General features: G+C 44.7%; 1 protein-coding gene across 3 annotated transcripts in view; it reads left to right on the top strand.

Annotated features, from left to right (window-relative positions):
- The window catches only part of SHISA7 (shisa family member 7), a 33,487-nt gene extending 19,862 nt beyond the window's left edge, over positions 1–13,625 (top strand). For 2 of the 3 annotated variants that reach the window (XM_081886142.1, XM_081886143.1), the window contains exons 4-6: positions 403–468; positions 8,531–8,683; positions 9,160–13,625. In XM_081886142.1, coding sequence (XP_081742268.1) covers positions 403–468; positions 8,531–8,683; positions 9,160–9,776 — 836 coding nt within the window. In that variant the 3' untranslated portion in view covers positions 9,777–13,625. The remainder of the gene's footprint in view (positions 1–402; positions 469–8,530; positions 8,684–9,159) is intronic. The other variant, XM_081886144.1, reaches the window with a different exon arrangement.
- Positions 13,626–14,770: the final 1,145 nt, after the last annotated feature.

The raw sequence follows: 14,770 nt of genomic DNA, 5'->3' as shown, positions 1-14,770 counted from the left end.
CTGGACTAGAGGGGACTTTCACCTGAACATAAGCAGGGCCTGTCTTACGTTCGATATAAGCATGCATCATTCATCCCTGGTGTGATCAATTCGCATGCCTAGTTCTGATCACAATCCCAGCCTGCACTGATATTCTCCCAGCCCAAACCCGGTTGTGAAATTTCCCAGCTACAAATAAATAAACTAGCTAATGTTAATGCAGCCACACTGGCCCTGCAGACCAACGTTGCCAGAATTGTTTGCAAGTTCGGAGCGGATATTTTCAGTCTGTGTTGGGTGGCCTCTAGTGGCTGCTCGAGGCAGATAAGAATGATCTCCAGCCTTAGCAGGTGAACGTTGTTAACATGGTCCTCTCCACCACATACACACACTTCTTTCTCTCGCTTTCTTTTTGCCTTGCAGATAACATGCATCATAATTACATCCACCTGAACGTCAACAGTCCCAAGCATCACACAGCCACTCTGGGTAAGTGCTGGGAGCAGCTAGGCAGATGTCACTAGGCAGAGTGACATCTTAGCAACTTGCTGATTCTCTATTGACTTACTTATTTGTTTAAATTAAAAATAATAATGATGGTGGCCTGCTTTTTGGATAAAAAACCCCTCCTGCCCCCGAAGTGGCATGCAACAATTTTTAAACCCTGAACATTATACTTTTGAGCACCATAAAACAGAGAGACAGGAGGCATACAGCATAAGATCAACAAAGCTAATCAGGGAAGCAAACCAACTTTAGTTGGAAGGTCATTGAAACAGGATAGCCTTTACTGCTTTCCCATAAACTGTCAGGCAGGGGGGGCTAAAGAGACCCTCCGACAAGGGAGGATGTTCTGGAGTGAATCTGGGTGCCCTACTGGAGAGGGACCATTGTTCAGGAGTAGAATATGCAAAGTGCATGTTCTACCCCTGACCAATGGTCCCTCTCCAGTGCAGAAGGCCCCAGGTTAAAAAAGAATCAGGTAGCAGGTTATGTGAAGGGCCAAGGATGGGGAACTTGTGTGTCTTCCAGATGTTGTTGGACTCCAACTCCCAGTCAGCGGCAATGGATAATGGTTGTTGTAGTCCAGCAACATGGGCACCCTGGTTCCCCATCCCTGTGCTTTCTAGGTCATATGTACACCTTATATTTAAATAATTCTTACACTACTGTAACAGTCTTGGATTCCCACAAGTAATCATGAGAACTGTAGTTTATTCCTCAGCCACAGAGCTGCAATCCACAGCGCCCTTAACAAACTACAGCTCCCGTGATTCTGAGAAGTGGTATAAGAGTGCTTTAAAGGTAAGGTGTGGCTGTGAAAGAGAGTTGTCTTCAGTCAGAGTAGCCAAAACTGGGCTAGGTGATGGATCAATAGTCTAACCTTATATAAGACAGCTTCTTGACAGGACCGGATGCAGGTCCGAGAGGGTCCTGAGTGCCCTCTGGTAGGCCCTATCCTCTGTTGGTTGGCTTACCTGGAGGAGGGCAGAAGTACCAGATAGCTGTGTCTAGCCGCTATTTTTATTATGCACAATGCCCCCAATTAAGTGTCACTCCACAGCATTGTGGGAAATTTAAAAGGCAGCTAGACTCAAACACCTGGCATTGCCAGGCCATGAAAAAATACATTTTAAAGGGGTTCAGGGCAGTTATTAGCAGTGGACCCTGCTGCGGTGCTAGTTCCTTGGTAGCTGCCCCACACCTGCTTTCTGTGTTGCACAGCTGAGAAGGCGCTGTCTCATATACACACTAGGGGATTTGGAGTCTTCCTGGATAATCTCAGTGGAGGAATCAAAAGCATGGTGTGAAGGGGGGGGGGCTCATATCCCAGGGCTGTGTAGGCAGGTTGCCTAACATCTCGTCCACCTGCTTGGAACTGCCAGCACTCATTCTTAGGGAGCCTAAATTGTGGTGACTGAAGGTCTTGCAACATGCTGGTTTTTTTTCTGGGAAGGGGGAGGCTGCAAACCACGTGCAACAGTCAAACGTCAGGCCCATCCTTCCTTCTGCTTTCCATTAACTTAAAGGCTATCGGGTAATTCCAGCAGTCAGGGCAGCAGGGAGAGCGCTCTGGTCACTTCAAAACGAGCTGTTTAATTCAGCCTGATTTGTTTGCGGAAATGTTAGACGATGTTGGTTAATTGATGAGCATTCAGTCTGATTTGCTTGTGGGGAGGTTGCGTCAAGCAAGTGTTACCAGTGGCGTAGCGTGGGTTGTCAGCACCCGGGGCAAGGCAAGTAATTTGCGCCCCCTAACCCGTGGATTTGTGCCCCCTAACCCTAACCCCCAGATGTTGCGCCCGGTGCGGACGGCCCCCCCCTGCACCCCCCACGCTACACCACTGAGTGTTACCCTGCACTTTCTTCTGCCTTTTCCTGCCACTTTCCTTATTGCAAAAAGCCTGATCCTTTGGGGAAGTGGGTTTGTTTCACAAGAGCGCCAAATCAGCTTTAACTGAGCAACCTGAATTTACCGGGAGGTGATTCAATCCTCCCTGAAAACAGTGACAGTCTGGAAGTGGCCTCTGTCCTTTGGGTCTTACAAAATCCAGTGGTGCCCCAAGTTCCAAAGTTTATTAAAGAAGATTATAAAGGGAAACGAGCAGAGAGGCAGTGAGTATATAAAATAAAACAAAACAGCTTACTGGTCTACCTAAATATGTATTGAGCAGGATGAGATTTCAAGCCGACTTACTTAAGGTGCTTCCAGATCTGTCCATCATCACTCTGTCCTGTTCATTCAGACTTCTCAGAGTCTCCTCATGATGTTGTCCAACATTTGCACTTACCTTGGGATTTCCCCCCTGTGTTAAACTACTTTGAGCTGCTTAATTTCCTGCCACAGAAAATCCAGTACAGTGGTACCTCGGGTTAAGTACTTAATTCGTTCCGGAGGTCTGTACTTAACCTGAAACTGTTCTTAATCTGAAGCACCACTTTAGCTAATGGGGCCTCCCGCTGCCGCCGCGCCGCCGGAGCACGATTTCTGTTCTCATCCTGAAGCAAAGTTCTTAACCTGAAGCACTATTTCTGGGTTAGCGGAGTCTGTAACCTGAAGCGTATGTAACCTGAAGCATATGTAACCAGAGGTACCTTTGTATATGAGAAAGTGGGCATTTCCTTGATCTGCTTCCTCCATGCAGATAATCTGGCAAACACAAAGCAACACGTAGGCTAATAGTATACTAACAATATTTATATAACACTATAACTGTTTCTTACGGGACGCGGGTGGCGCTGTGGGTTAAACCACAGAGCCTAGGACTTGCTGATCAGAAGGTCGGCGGTTCGAATCCCCGCGATGGGGTGAGCTCCCATTGCTCGGTCCTGCTCCTGCCAACCTAGCAGTTCAAAAGCACGTCAAAGTGCAAGTAGATAAATAGGAACCGCTCCGGTGGGAAGGTAAACAGCGTTTCCGTGCGCTGCTCTGGTTCACCAGAAGCGGCTTAGTCATGCTGGCCACATGACCTGGAAGCTGTCTGCAGACAAACGCCGGCTCCCTCGGCCCATAAGGCGAGATGAGCGCCGCAACCCCAGAGTCTGTCACGACTGGACCTAATGGTCAGGGGTACCTTTACCTTTACCTATAACTGTTTCTTAATTCACAGTCATAAAACATACAATATGTACATGGAGTCACGAACTAATAAGAGTCAAGTAGAAATGATCAGATTAATATTTGGCCGTAAAGAATCACTGAATATTGAGGCTAAATGCCTTCCAGAGTTAATATCCTATACAAAATTTTGCCGAGAGTGAGGTGGTGCAAGATGGTGCTATAAGCACAGCAACACAGAAGAATGATGGTAGGTGCTCCAAACACAGGAACAGAGTGCTCTATACAAAGCAACAGCAGCAGAACAGTCCTTCCAGGATAATAGACTGTTTCAGTAAAAGTTCTTCATCCGCTGGCAATAATATAAAATAAAATCCATTACAATAAAATACAGTGATTGAAATGACATACCTGCACATTCTATAATGGGTTGTGATACAATAACAGATACATTACCAAGTCAAATATCCACAAAGGTACACCAAATAACCGTGGATCAGCTGTCACTCAAAAGTGTAGTAAGCTGATACTGTTGGCTAAAACCTAGTAGCACTGTGAAGGCCACTAGCAGGGGCATTGAATTACACAGAATTATGTAGAATTTAAAGGTACAGCATCCAATATATAGCAAGGAGAATACAAACAACAGCCATCTTAACAAGAAACTTAAACAGAACAATTAAAGTCTAATTCAGTATTTACCGTATTTTTCGCTCTATAATACGCACCAGACCATAACACACACGTAGTTTTTAGAGGAGGAAAACAAGAAAAAAAAAATATTCTAAACGAAATAGTGGATATATGATTTTTGTGGTTCATGATGTGGCCACAGACATGTGATCTGACAGTGAGTTTGGAGTAGCCCAATGCAAAAATCCTGAGGATCCATGTGGATCCATGGTTTGTAACCACGGAGGAGGGAAGGAAGGGGAACCATGGATCCTCTGCTCACAACTGCAGCAGATCCCCCCCGCCACCCGCAGGCATTCACTCCATAACACGCACAGACATTTCCCCTTACTTGCTAGGAGGAAATAAGTGAGTGTTATGCTGCAAAAAATACGGTAATCCCCCGGGTGCAGGGGTGGAGGAAGGGGGGTATGGGCCACCCCAGGTGTCACCACTGAGGGAGGTGACAAAATGCCGGGCGGCACTCACCGTGGGGCCTGCAGCATGCCCAAACCACACATCTCTCCTGGGAGAGACACGGTGGCTTGAGTGTAAGCAGGGACCGCGCTGCCCAAATACTCCGCCCACTGCCTCCCCCTCAGCTGTTTTTAAATCAGTTGGGCTGACATTACAGTTGTCCACTTAAAGTGGCCACCTGAAGAAGCCTCAGTTGATCCTGTACTCATTCTATTGCTTTTCCAGTAATGCTACTGGGGAAGCAGAAGAGACATCCCATAACCTTTCTGGGATTCTGTGCCATGTTCACCTTATCTGGAACTCAGGTCGGATAAATGGGATTTTATCAGATGTGTCTCCCGCTTCACGTAGGTCATCCTTGCAGTTTCCTGGGAAAACAATAACAAAATCTATGGCTGCATTTAAGATGAGGTTTGAATCTTGTGTATCAGGGGAAAGTGGTATACAAAAATGTAAATAACATCACACTAAAATGCTAGTGGGTTCTCATTAAGACAAATCTACAAACTGACATGGAAACGTGGATAACTGAATATAAATTGGGGGTGGGGGGATGAAATGGATGGATTTGCCCATCTCTAGATACAACACAGAAGGCAGAATTGAGTTGGGAACAGAGTGGGAGAGGACGGCCAGGTGGAATCGCCCCTCTCTCTTTCCAGCACAGCAGACAGAGGAGAGGGGAGGAATGAAGGGAGAGAGGAGAATGTCAGTTTCATCTCAGGACTGCTGATCCTGGCAGCCACTGTGCTTTGGCAGATGGAAGTGAATCTGCTCAGTGCTTAGCCAAGTGCGGAGGCAGGAGATTTCCCAGGCAGGCTCCCCGTCTCCCAAGCCTCCTTTGCTTTGCTACGGTCTCTTGCTGCCCCTGCTTGAAGTAATTGAGGATTGGGCTTTGTCAGGACACCGCTTGACTTTTCACACAGAATCCAGCCCTGCATGGTTCGTATGAAGCTGCTGATACGTTTTTAAAATCAAATTGTCAGCTTAAAGTTTATATGTATTTAGCAGAGTGGAGGGGTGGGGAGCTTTGAAGCTGGAGCTAACCCACCACCCATCATCTGTTTTATTTGTACATCACTGCCATGGTTTAGAAGGGTAAAATAAAATAAGACAGGACTCCGATTGGTACAGAGAAAAGGTTCTTTTCTTAAGAGTTACTTCGTATCCACAAAGATGGCTTTTGATTCTAAGTCTACAACATGAGAGACAGTTTCATGGCTGCCCCGTGCAGAAGGAGTGCAAAGAGAGATAGAAGCATGCAGAAGGAAGGGTAATAACAACAACAACAACAACAACAACAACAACAACAACAACAACAACAACAACAACAACAACAACAAATCATTATTTATACCCTGCCCATCTGACTGGGTTTCCCCAGCCACTCTGGGAGGCTTCCAACAAAATACTAAAATACAATAACCTATTAAACATTAAAAGCTTCCCTAAACAGGGCTGCTTGTAGATGTCTTCTAAAAGTTTTTGCAGCTTAGGTTTCAGTGGGAAACCACAAAGTGTAGTTGCCCTGTCATCTGTTAGACTCAACACTGCCCTCTACTGACTGGAGGAATGCAAGATTGCTCATACCCAATAGCTGCCTTCTACCGACCGAGTCATATGCCTCAGTGAGGCAAGTGCAAGTAGCTTGGCCATAATAGGCGTATGTTTAGTGCAAAACAATTTAAGAGTTTTTTTTTTATTGTTACTTAGGCATTATTTTGTGTTTTACAAATTATTTAGCTATGACAATAATGGAGGATAAATAACAAAAGAACAAGCAGTTCTTCATGCGGAAAAGAGTAAACGAGTTAGTAGAGAACCTGCTGTGGGGAAAGACGAAATTGCCAATTAAGACTAGCTAATAATGCTACAGCCGGGTGGGAAATCAACTCATGGAAAAGCAGAATACCTCCTTAACAGAAGAGGGTGTCTAACAAAACAACCTGTGGTGGGCTCCCATCCATGTCAGTGGGCCCAACCCTCTGCTCACTCACCCACCCACTTGCTCCCCTTGTTGTGGTTTGGCCCAGAGAGAGGGGCTGAGGCAAGGAAATAATCACATATCATTTTCACGTTCCAACAATGCTCTAGGGCAGTGGTTCCCAATTAGCTAAGTACTGCAAACTCCTTGTTTTTCAAAAGCATATCATGGACTTTTGATAATTTTGATGCCCTATGGTTGTTACTGTTATGTGAATGGTGCCATGGGCCCCTTGGGTGGGTCACGTGGACCCCCAATTGGGAACCACTGCACTAGGGCACTGTGGGAAAACCAAAATGGTGGGCAGCTTTCCAGCCACTTGCCTCCATGGCAACACTGAAGAGCCCTGCCAGGACACGTGGACCCCAGCAACTGGCAGCTCCAACACATATCCATCACATTTTGCAAGCCCACACTGGAAAGACTGGTGCTGCAATTATGTTTTAGTTGGGAAAAGCCACTCTGAGGGTGAGGGAAGAAAGAGCAAGGTCAGCTGCTCTTGGTTGTCTTGGTGTTCCACTTGCAGCTGACTTGATTGTAATCAGGAGAGGAAATGCCAAGGTCTTCTTGGTGGATGAGGTTGTCATGGAGGATAAGGCAATCGGTGGCTACTAATCCTGATGGATATGCTGTACCTGCCCTGTTGAAGGTTATAAGCCTCTGAATATCGGTTGCTGGAAACCACAGGAGTGCTGTTGTGCTCAAATTCTGCTTTTAAGCTCCCCACAGGCACCTGGTTAGATGGGCCACTGGCCTCATCCAGCAGGGCTCCCCTTGTGTGTGTTTTTTAATTTTTATTTATAATTTTCATTATTACCATTTCCAAAATCACATTCAAGTACAAATTTCCACCGTTAATATCTTTCTTTTAATAAAAACATGCAATGACTTCCCTTCTTCCCCATCCCTGGTTCCTTTAATTTTCCCACCATTCCTGCATATTCTTATATATCCATTTAGATCTCTTTCTCTCCTTTCTGCCTTTATTATATATTATACTGCTAAATTTACCTTAATGCTGCCAGCATTTTCACTTGTTTACAATTATTTTCCAAATACTCCACAACATTCCTCTTCACATCCTTGGTCTTCTTGCTCTCTTATTTTACCTGTTAGACCTGCTAACTCTGCTTAGTCTATCATTTTTATTGCCAATCCTCCTTTTTAGGGACCTCACTCACCTGCCATTTTGGGGGCTGAAAAGATCCGAGCTGCACCCCTTGTGTTCTTATGTCCTTAAGGTGAAGTTGAATCAAGGGAGAGATTCCAGACAGCAGGCACCATGAAGGGGAAGCAGTGTGTAGTTCAGGCAGGCAGCCCAAGACATTTTGGCCCCTGAGGCAAACCCCAAAGTGGTACCCTCTCCCCGCCAGGAAAGAAGGGGTAAGGGAAGATCTACATCAGGAACAAGGGGGCGGGAAGAAAGATGAAAATCAGGATCTGCTGTCTGGTAGATCCTGCCGCCTAAGGCAGTCACTTCACCTTGCTTCATGTTTGGCCTGGCCCTGAGTTGAGGATTAACTTGAATGCTGTTTACAGAGCCAACAGGAGAAGCCTTATGATGAGAAGGATCCTTGCCTTTCTCATTAGTTAGGGATTCACCAGGTACTGTCTGAATTAAGCACATGCTCTGGGGAACTTAACAACCATCACTAACCATGTCCACAAGAGTGTGGGATGACAGTATAATATGGGAATGTCAGAGGTTGTCAGCATTGTCACTTGGATGCTCAGTAAAAAATGACAAATGACTAAATAGCTAGCGTGGAAGCAACTCGTCTTACTAAAACTCCAAATGCCCTGGAAGTCAGTCTGAGTTGAACTAATATGCTTTCTCTTCTTTCTCTGTCCCCTAAAAGATTGGCATGTGAACCACACGCCCAGCCACTCAACCACGAAGTACAACACCCTCAGCTGCTCTCGTTCTTTCCACAATCTTTCCCATCTGCCCCCGTCATATGAGACAGCCGTCAAGTCAGAACTTAACCGCTATTCTTCACTCAAGCGCTTGGGTAAGCTGGAGCATTTAGGAAGGGAATAATGGGAGGATATTATTGCTGATCTTCTCCAAAGGCTAATAACTTGAGCCTTTTTCCTCCACGATATAGCAATCTCTTGCTTTCTTTATCATCACCCCTGACCCTGTTTTCTCTATACTGAAAATTTTCACACTTGGGCTTACATTGCCATTGAGCCTCTCCTGGGCTCCTTATGTGACCTGCCTGGCTGTTGATAGCGCAGAAGAAAAACTGCCTTTATAATGCAAATGAGAATTTTAGCCAATGTGTGTATTATAAATTGTTTGAGGGCCAAATCAGATGTGATTTTATTGCTTTATCAGTCCATTTCACATACTGATCATGAGGTGTGTGTGTTTCTTGGGAGTGGAGGGTGTCTGTTTCCCCCTTCTCTTTCGTCATCTTCTCACCTCCACCAGTCCACCTTTGCATCATTCAGTGACATCTTACTTATCTCCCCTACCTCCCAGCAGCTGAGAAGGACTTGGATGAATTCTATGCCAAACGGAGGCATCTTGCCGAACTGACCCGAGGGACTCTGCCCTTACATGCCATGAAGATGAACTACGACACGGATGCTTACTCCGAGAAGTCCCACAACCCACGGCGCGTCATGTCACAGGAACACATCCTTTCCGATGGTGGCGGTGGAGGGGGAAGCTACCGCCCATCTCACTATGACTACACCATTCCTCGAGAGCGTGTCATATCTCATGAGCACCTCCTCTCCCGCGAAAACTTGCATTCTCAGGAGCGCCTGCTGTCTCCTGAGCGTCTTCATCAGCGCACAGGTCCCTTCCAGGAGATGCATCTGGGCCACCAGAAGGCCCTCTCTCAGACCAACGTCTGCGCCAGCAGCACTCCCATGCTTGAGCACCACCACGTGATGATGAAGAACTCTCACCCCACTTCCAACAACTCCCCCAAGGCATCTGCTCCTTGGGAAGGCAGTACTAGCCAGGCTGCCACCCGGCGCCAAGGCTTTGCAGCCAAGAGGCAAAGCACCATTGATCAAGTCCAGTTCATCCCTGGGCACCACCCAACCCAACACCTCCCTACTGGCAGCAAGAACGAGGTCACCGTGTGAGAGGCCCCTAATCCCCAACTCAGGTTGATTTGACTTTTCAAGGCCATATTTCTCTACCCTTTTCTGCTCCACCCCACCCTTTCTTTGGTGCTCACCATCTTGGGGCTCCTTTTGTTTTTTTAAAGCCCTATGGCCTCCATCTTGGTTGATGTCAAGTCCTAGTCTGGTCTTTGATAATGATACCATCTCAGTCTTCACGGACTTTTGATGGTGTCCAACCGACCTGCCAGGTCTTGACAATCTTTGATGATGACGTTGGCTGTCAGTATTTAATGACATCAACACTATGGCTCATGGTCAAGATGCAATGGTGTCAAGGCCAGCTTGGTTTCTTAGAGGAAACCTACTGCACAATCTTGGTCAGTTTCTGAAGATGTCAAAATTAGTAGGTCTCATGTATTAGATTCTGCTGCTATCTCTTCCCATAGTCTGTTGACATCACTGCTGTCCAGATCTGATTACATCAAGGCTGAAAGAGACTAGGCCTGTGGATCCTTCACAGCATCAATAACGTAGCCTTGGTGATAGTTTTGGGTCATGTTATAATTGCCAGGTCCCATCAGTCTTTGATAACAACAACACGTGTTGTCCGTCAACATTTGATGGCATCATTTCTGTGGGCTTTGTCTCAGACTTTTGAAGACTGAAGACAACCGCTGTGGATTTATTATGAGGTTGGCAAACTCTGTCTCTGGTACTCCAAGCGCTGTGAGCATTGCCAACCCTTGTGGATGCTCCATTGACCAACTGACACCATCAACACCATCAATGGTGTCAACACTGTGGACTCTGTCAGCTGCAGATGATGTAAGCGCTGTGGGTCTTGTTGACCTCTGATGCCCACACCATCAACGTTTGATGGTGTCAACACTGTGGACCTTTGATGAATTCAACATTATGTGACTTGTCAGTTATAGATGATGTCAACGGAGAGAACGTTTTGTCAGTATATTGATTGTGATATCACCCATCAGGGCATCACATGGACTGATGACGTCAGATGTGTAGGTATTGTCAATACTGTATGATGTTGGGGCAAAACAGTCGTACCGATGTTTGAAAAGGCCTTGTCAACCATTTGATGATAGTACTGCCAATCTTGATGATTAAGAATGATGTCAAAGTTCCTGTGCCTGTCACCTATTGATGATTTCAGCACAATGGATTCAGCCAGTAGCTACCAATATCAAAAGTAGCCAGGCTCTGCAATGATGTTGACTTTTAGTGACTTCATCACTGTGGGCCTCATCCACCTTTGTTGACATCACTGACTGCTTTGAGCTCATCCACTTCGAACGAAGTCACCTCCTTGGGGCTTCATCTGTTTTAAGCTGGGATCAACACCTTGGACCTAGTTCATGCCAGCACCTTTGTAGGAGGGCCAGGGGCATCTGGCCCTACCGGTGCACAACATGAGGGCATAAATGATCTGATGGCATGGCCACACCATTTGTTTATGCCGTGGCAAAGGAAACAGATGTGAGCCCCCTCCCTGCTCCTTCCTGACATGCCCTCCAAGACGAGAAAAGTGGGTCATGGTGGGCAACCTTCTTGTCTTTTTGCAAGACAAGAGTTTGGTCATTACTTGAAGGTGCAGGAAGTGTAACTTTACACACACCCTTTGCAACTCTCATCCCACACATCCCATCCTTGTTTTATAACCTTGCCAGGACTCTGCCCGTAAGGGATCTAGGGCAGGGTCAGGTCCACCCTCTCCCTGCTTCTGCTGTACATATCTTTATATATCGCTAGCACTCTTGTCAATTTTTCTAGTGCTTTTTATTTACCTCCCAGTTACTGGGCGTATCCATCAATGCCTGTTCTTTGGTTCTCGTGAGTGTAGCTTTTAAAGGAGTCTCGGCTCTTTCAAACATTATTCTAATAAACAAACTTCCCACTATCCCTCCCTTTCCTTGCCCCCAATTATGCTCAGGACTCTTAAAAATTTCACTTTTACATCTTCTTTCTAGTAACTTTTCTGATTTATTTTTTTTTAATTAAATGAGGAGATATAAAGAGTATGGCCAGCATTCAGCAGGAGATGAAAGATAAAAGTATTTTTAAATGGAATTGGTTTTATTAATAGTATCCTCCCTCCTGAGTCTTAAATTTCATTCTTTAAATATTTATTTCATGTTCTGGGCTGTTTAAGCTGAAAGAAGTGTGCCTAGATTGAATTTTTATTTTCAGATGCTACTTTTGTCAATTTAGGCTACAATCCTATGCACATTTACTCAGAAGAAAGTCTAATTTAACTCAGTAGGGTTTACTTCTGAGTAGACATGTACAGGATTTAATGTAAATCAGTTTTGTTTCACCTACCTCTGTCAACGGGTGGAGTTTTGCAGGGGAACCTAATTTTCTTTTTTTAAAAAAAAATGATAGAAAGTATTTTTAAAATAACATGCTTGATAGTGGAAATATTTTTGTTTTCTATTTTTCCCATGACTCTGAATGACTCTGCCCATTCAGACTGGGGCAGAGAAACGGACACCATTTGTACTAGAAAGGGAAAAAAGCGAAATACTGAATTTATATCAGCAGGTTTGTATACCTCAGAATTAACAAGCTTGGCAACAAACTTTTAGTCAGAGGGACAATCAAGTTTTAGGGATAAAATTATGGGCAATATATCAAAAAACATCGCTGCCGAGATCAGAAATATGTGAGATGTTGAAGATTTTGGAAATGTATGACTCTTTCAAATGTCATCCGTTTCCAAATACAGGTGGATTTTTGTTTCAGCACTTAGTTTCAATCACTTTATTTTCTCTTCATTTTGACATTACTTTAGCTTTCACTCTTGCTCCTATGTAACTTCTTAGAGGTCCTTCTCCAGTTCAGAAAAAGCTACAGCCTGTCTCTATTTCTCCCTCTAGCTGTCCCTGATGGGCCCTGTATAACTTGTACATATAGCAGTGCCAGGCTGTAGTTTAGGGTACTGTAATTCACCCCAGTAGCCCCTGGAGGGGCAGATAATGATCCTCTTGCAGTCTAAAGCCATCTTGCGCACATCTCTGCCTCTTTTCCTCCTTGTTCAGTACCATACCCCTTTTTCTTCCCTACCAAACTCTAATCAAGGGCTAATGAACCCCCACCTTCACCCCGTTCTTCTTTCTGGGGCTGGCGGGTTATATTTTTCGTTTGTGAACTTCTCAATGCAAAACCTTGAAAGAGGCAATGGTGATGGGTACAATATTCTTCCGAGAGAGAGAGAGCATTGTTGGAAAGGGGCACTTGGTAGGTAACTAATTTGAGGACTTGCAACTCTGGAGCAGGATCTGGGCTGAATCAGAAATCAGTCCATTTTGTTTTCAAACTTACAGCCTTGTGGGGATTCTTTCCACAGGGACTAATCTGTAGGCGATCCCAAGCATGTGGCAAAGGATTGTGTGCAGCACGTTTTGAATTCCTACTGCTTTCGCACTAGGGCCCTTTAGTGCTAAGGGAGACACTGTTTCCACACAATTAGGGCTTGACCACACCAGAGTTTATTGTGTGTTTGCATTTCCTGTTTAATTTGCATAGTCCACATGATATTACCTGAAAATGACACCAGCCTTGATGCTTCTGCTCTGTAAATTCAGGTTTACCTGATGCAGAGATAATTAAATAAGTTGGGAGAAATCAGACTCCAAACAACTCCGCTCAGGATCACAAATGAATTGTTTCAGTGTTTCTGGGTGGGTGGATCAACTGTCACTTTCTTCTGCTCCCCTTTCTATGCCCATTAGTTCCTCAAGGATTTCGTTTCTTTTTTTGTTTTCCTCCTTAATGGAGGAATGTATATTTTTCTTTTGATCTCTCAGATTTGCGCAAAACCAGAAAGCTGCATGAGCAAATCACATGAACAAATTCAACACCCGATGTATAGAGCAGCTATCCGGGGGAAAAATGTGCTGAGAGCTTACAACTGCTTTCATGTCTTTTCTAACCTGCTAGTAAGCACCACTAGGAGCTTAACTTTATATTTCTATAGCTTTGGATCCCTCGGATGTTAACAAAACTGGAAAACTGCCCAAGCAAATGACACTTGCCATATTTCTAGCTATCTATGTGTATCTTTTAGATATAGATATGTTTTCTTTTGATTCCTCAGATTTGCACAAAACCAGAAAATTGCACAAGCAAATTTACAATTGCCTGTGTGCTTTTGGACACTCCTTAGGCAGGGAAATTTGTGTGCATGCCCTGTCAGCATTTAGTTGGCATTACAGAATCTGGTGTGAACTGGAAAAACCTAAGTTTCTCCTCATATACAAATTCAAATGTATGCTGGTGTGGACCAGTTTGGTATAATTTGAATGGGGGGGGGAATGGAGTAACAGCAAAATAATGTTCAAATGTGGACGAGCCCTTAGAGCAGGGGTGAGCAACCTTCTTCAGCCATGGGCTGGTCAACCATCCCTCAGACCATGTGGTGGGCCGGACTATACCGTATTTTGGAAAAGAAAAAAAAGAACGAATTCCTATGCCCCACAAATAACCCAGAGATGCATTTTAACTAAAAGCACACATTCTACTCATGTAAAAAGATGCTGATTCCCGGACCATCTGCAGGCCAGATTTAGAAGGCAACTGGGCCACATCCGGCCCCCAGACCTTAGGTTGCCTACCCCTGCCTTAGCGGAAATTGGAATTATGGTAAAATGGCATAAGCATTTAATATAACACAATATATTATCCATAGTCAAGATCCTCCTATTGTTAGTCATAAGAAAGGCCCACCAACATTAAGCACAAGTTTCCTTTTGTAGCTTCAGCCTGCTTTATTTCTTCCACCTGATGAAGCCTGTTTGGTAATTAGCGAATAACAACCTGTTAATTGCTCCTTGAATAGCCTCTCTTGATTGCTCCAGTAGACTTTAATTGCTGGTTTTCTCTTGCTATTTTTATAGTGAAATTGCTTTATTTTGCAATATGTATTTTTTAAAATAAATAATAATAATGAAAGAAAAGCAGTCATTAAATCAACTTTCCCTTTAGGAACCCAA

This window comes from Podarcis melisellensis, assembly GCF_964234715.1.
Source record: "Podarcis melisellensis genome assembly, chromosome: 13".
NCBI classification, from domain to species: domain Eukaryota; kingdom Metazoa; phylum Chordata; class Lepidosauria; order Squamata; family Lacertidae; genus Podarcis; species Podarcis melisellensis.
Note: the sequence above shows the minus strand (reverse complement) of the source record. Positions and strands in the feature narration are given on the sequence as shown.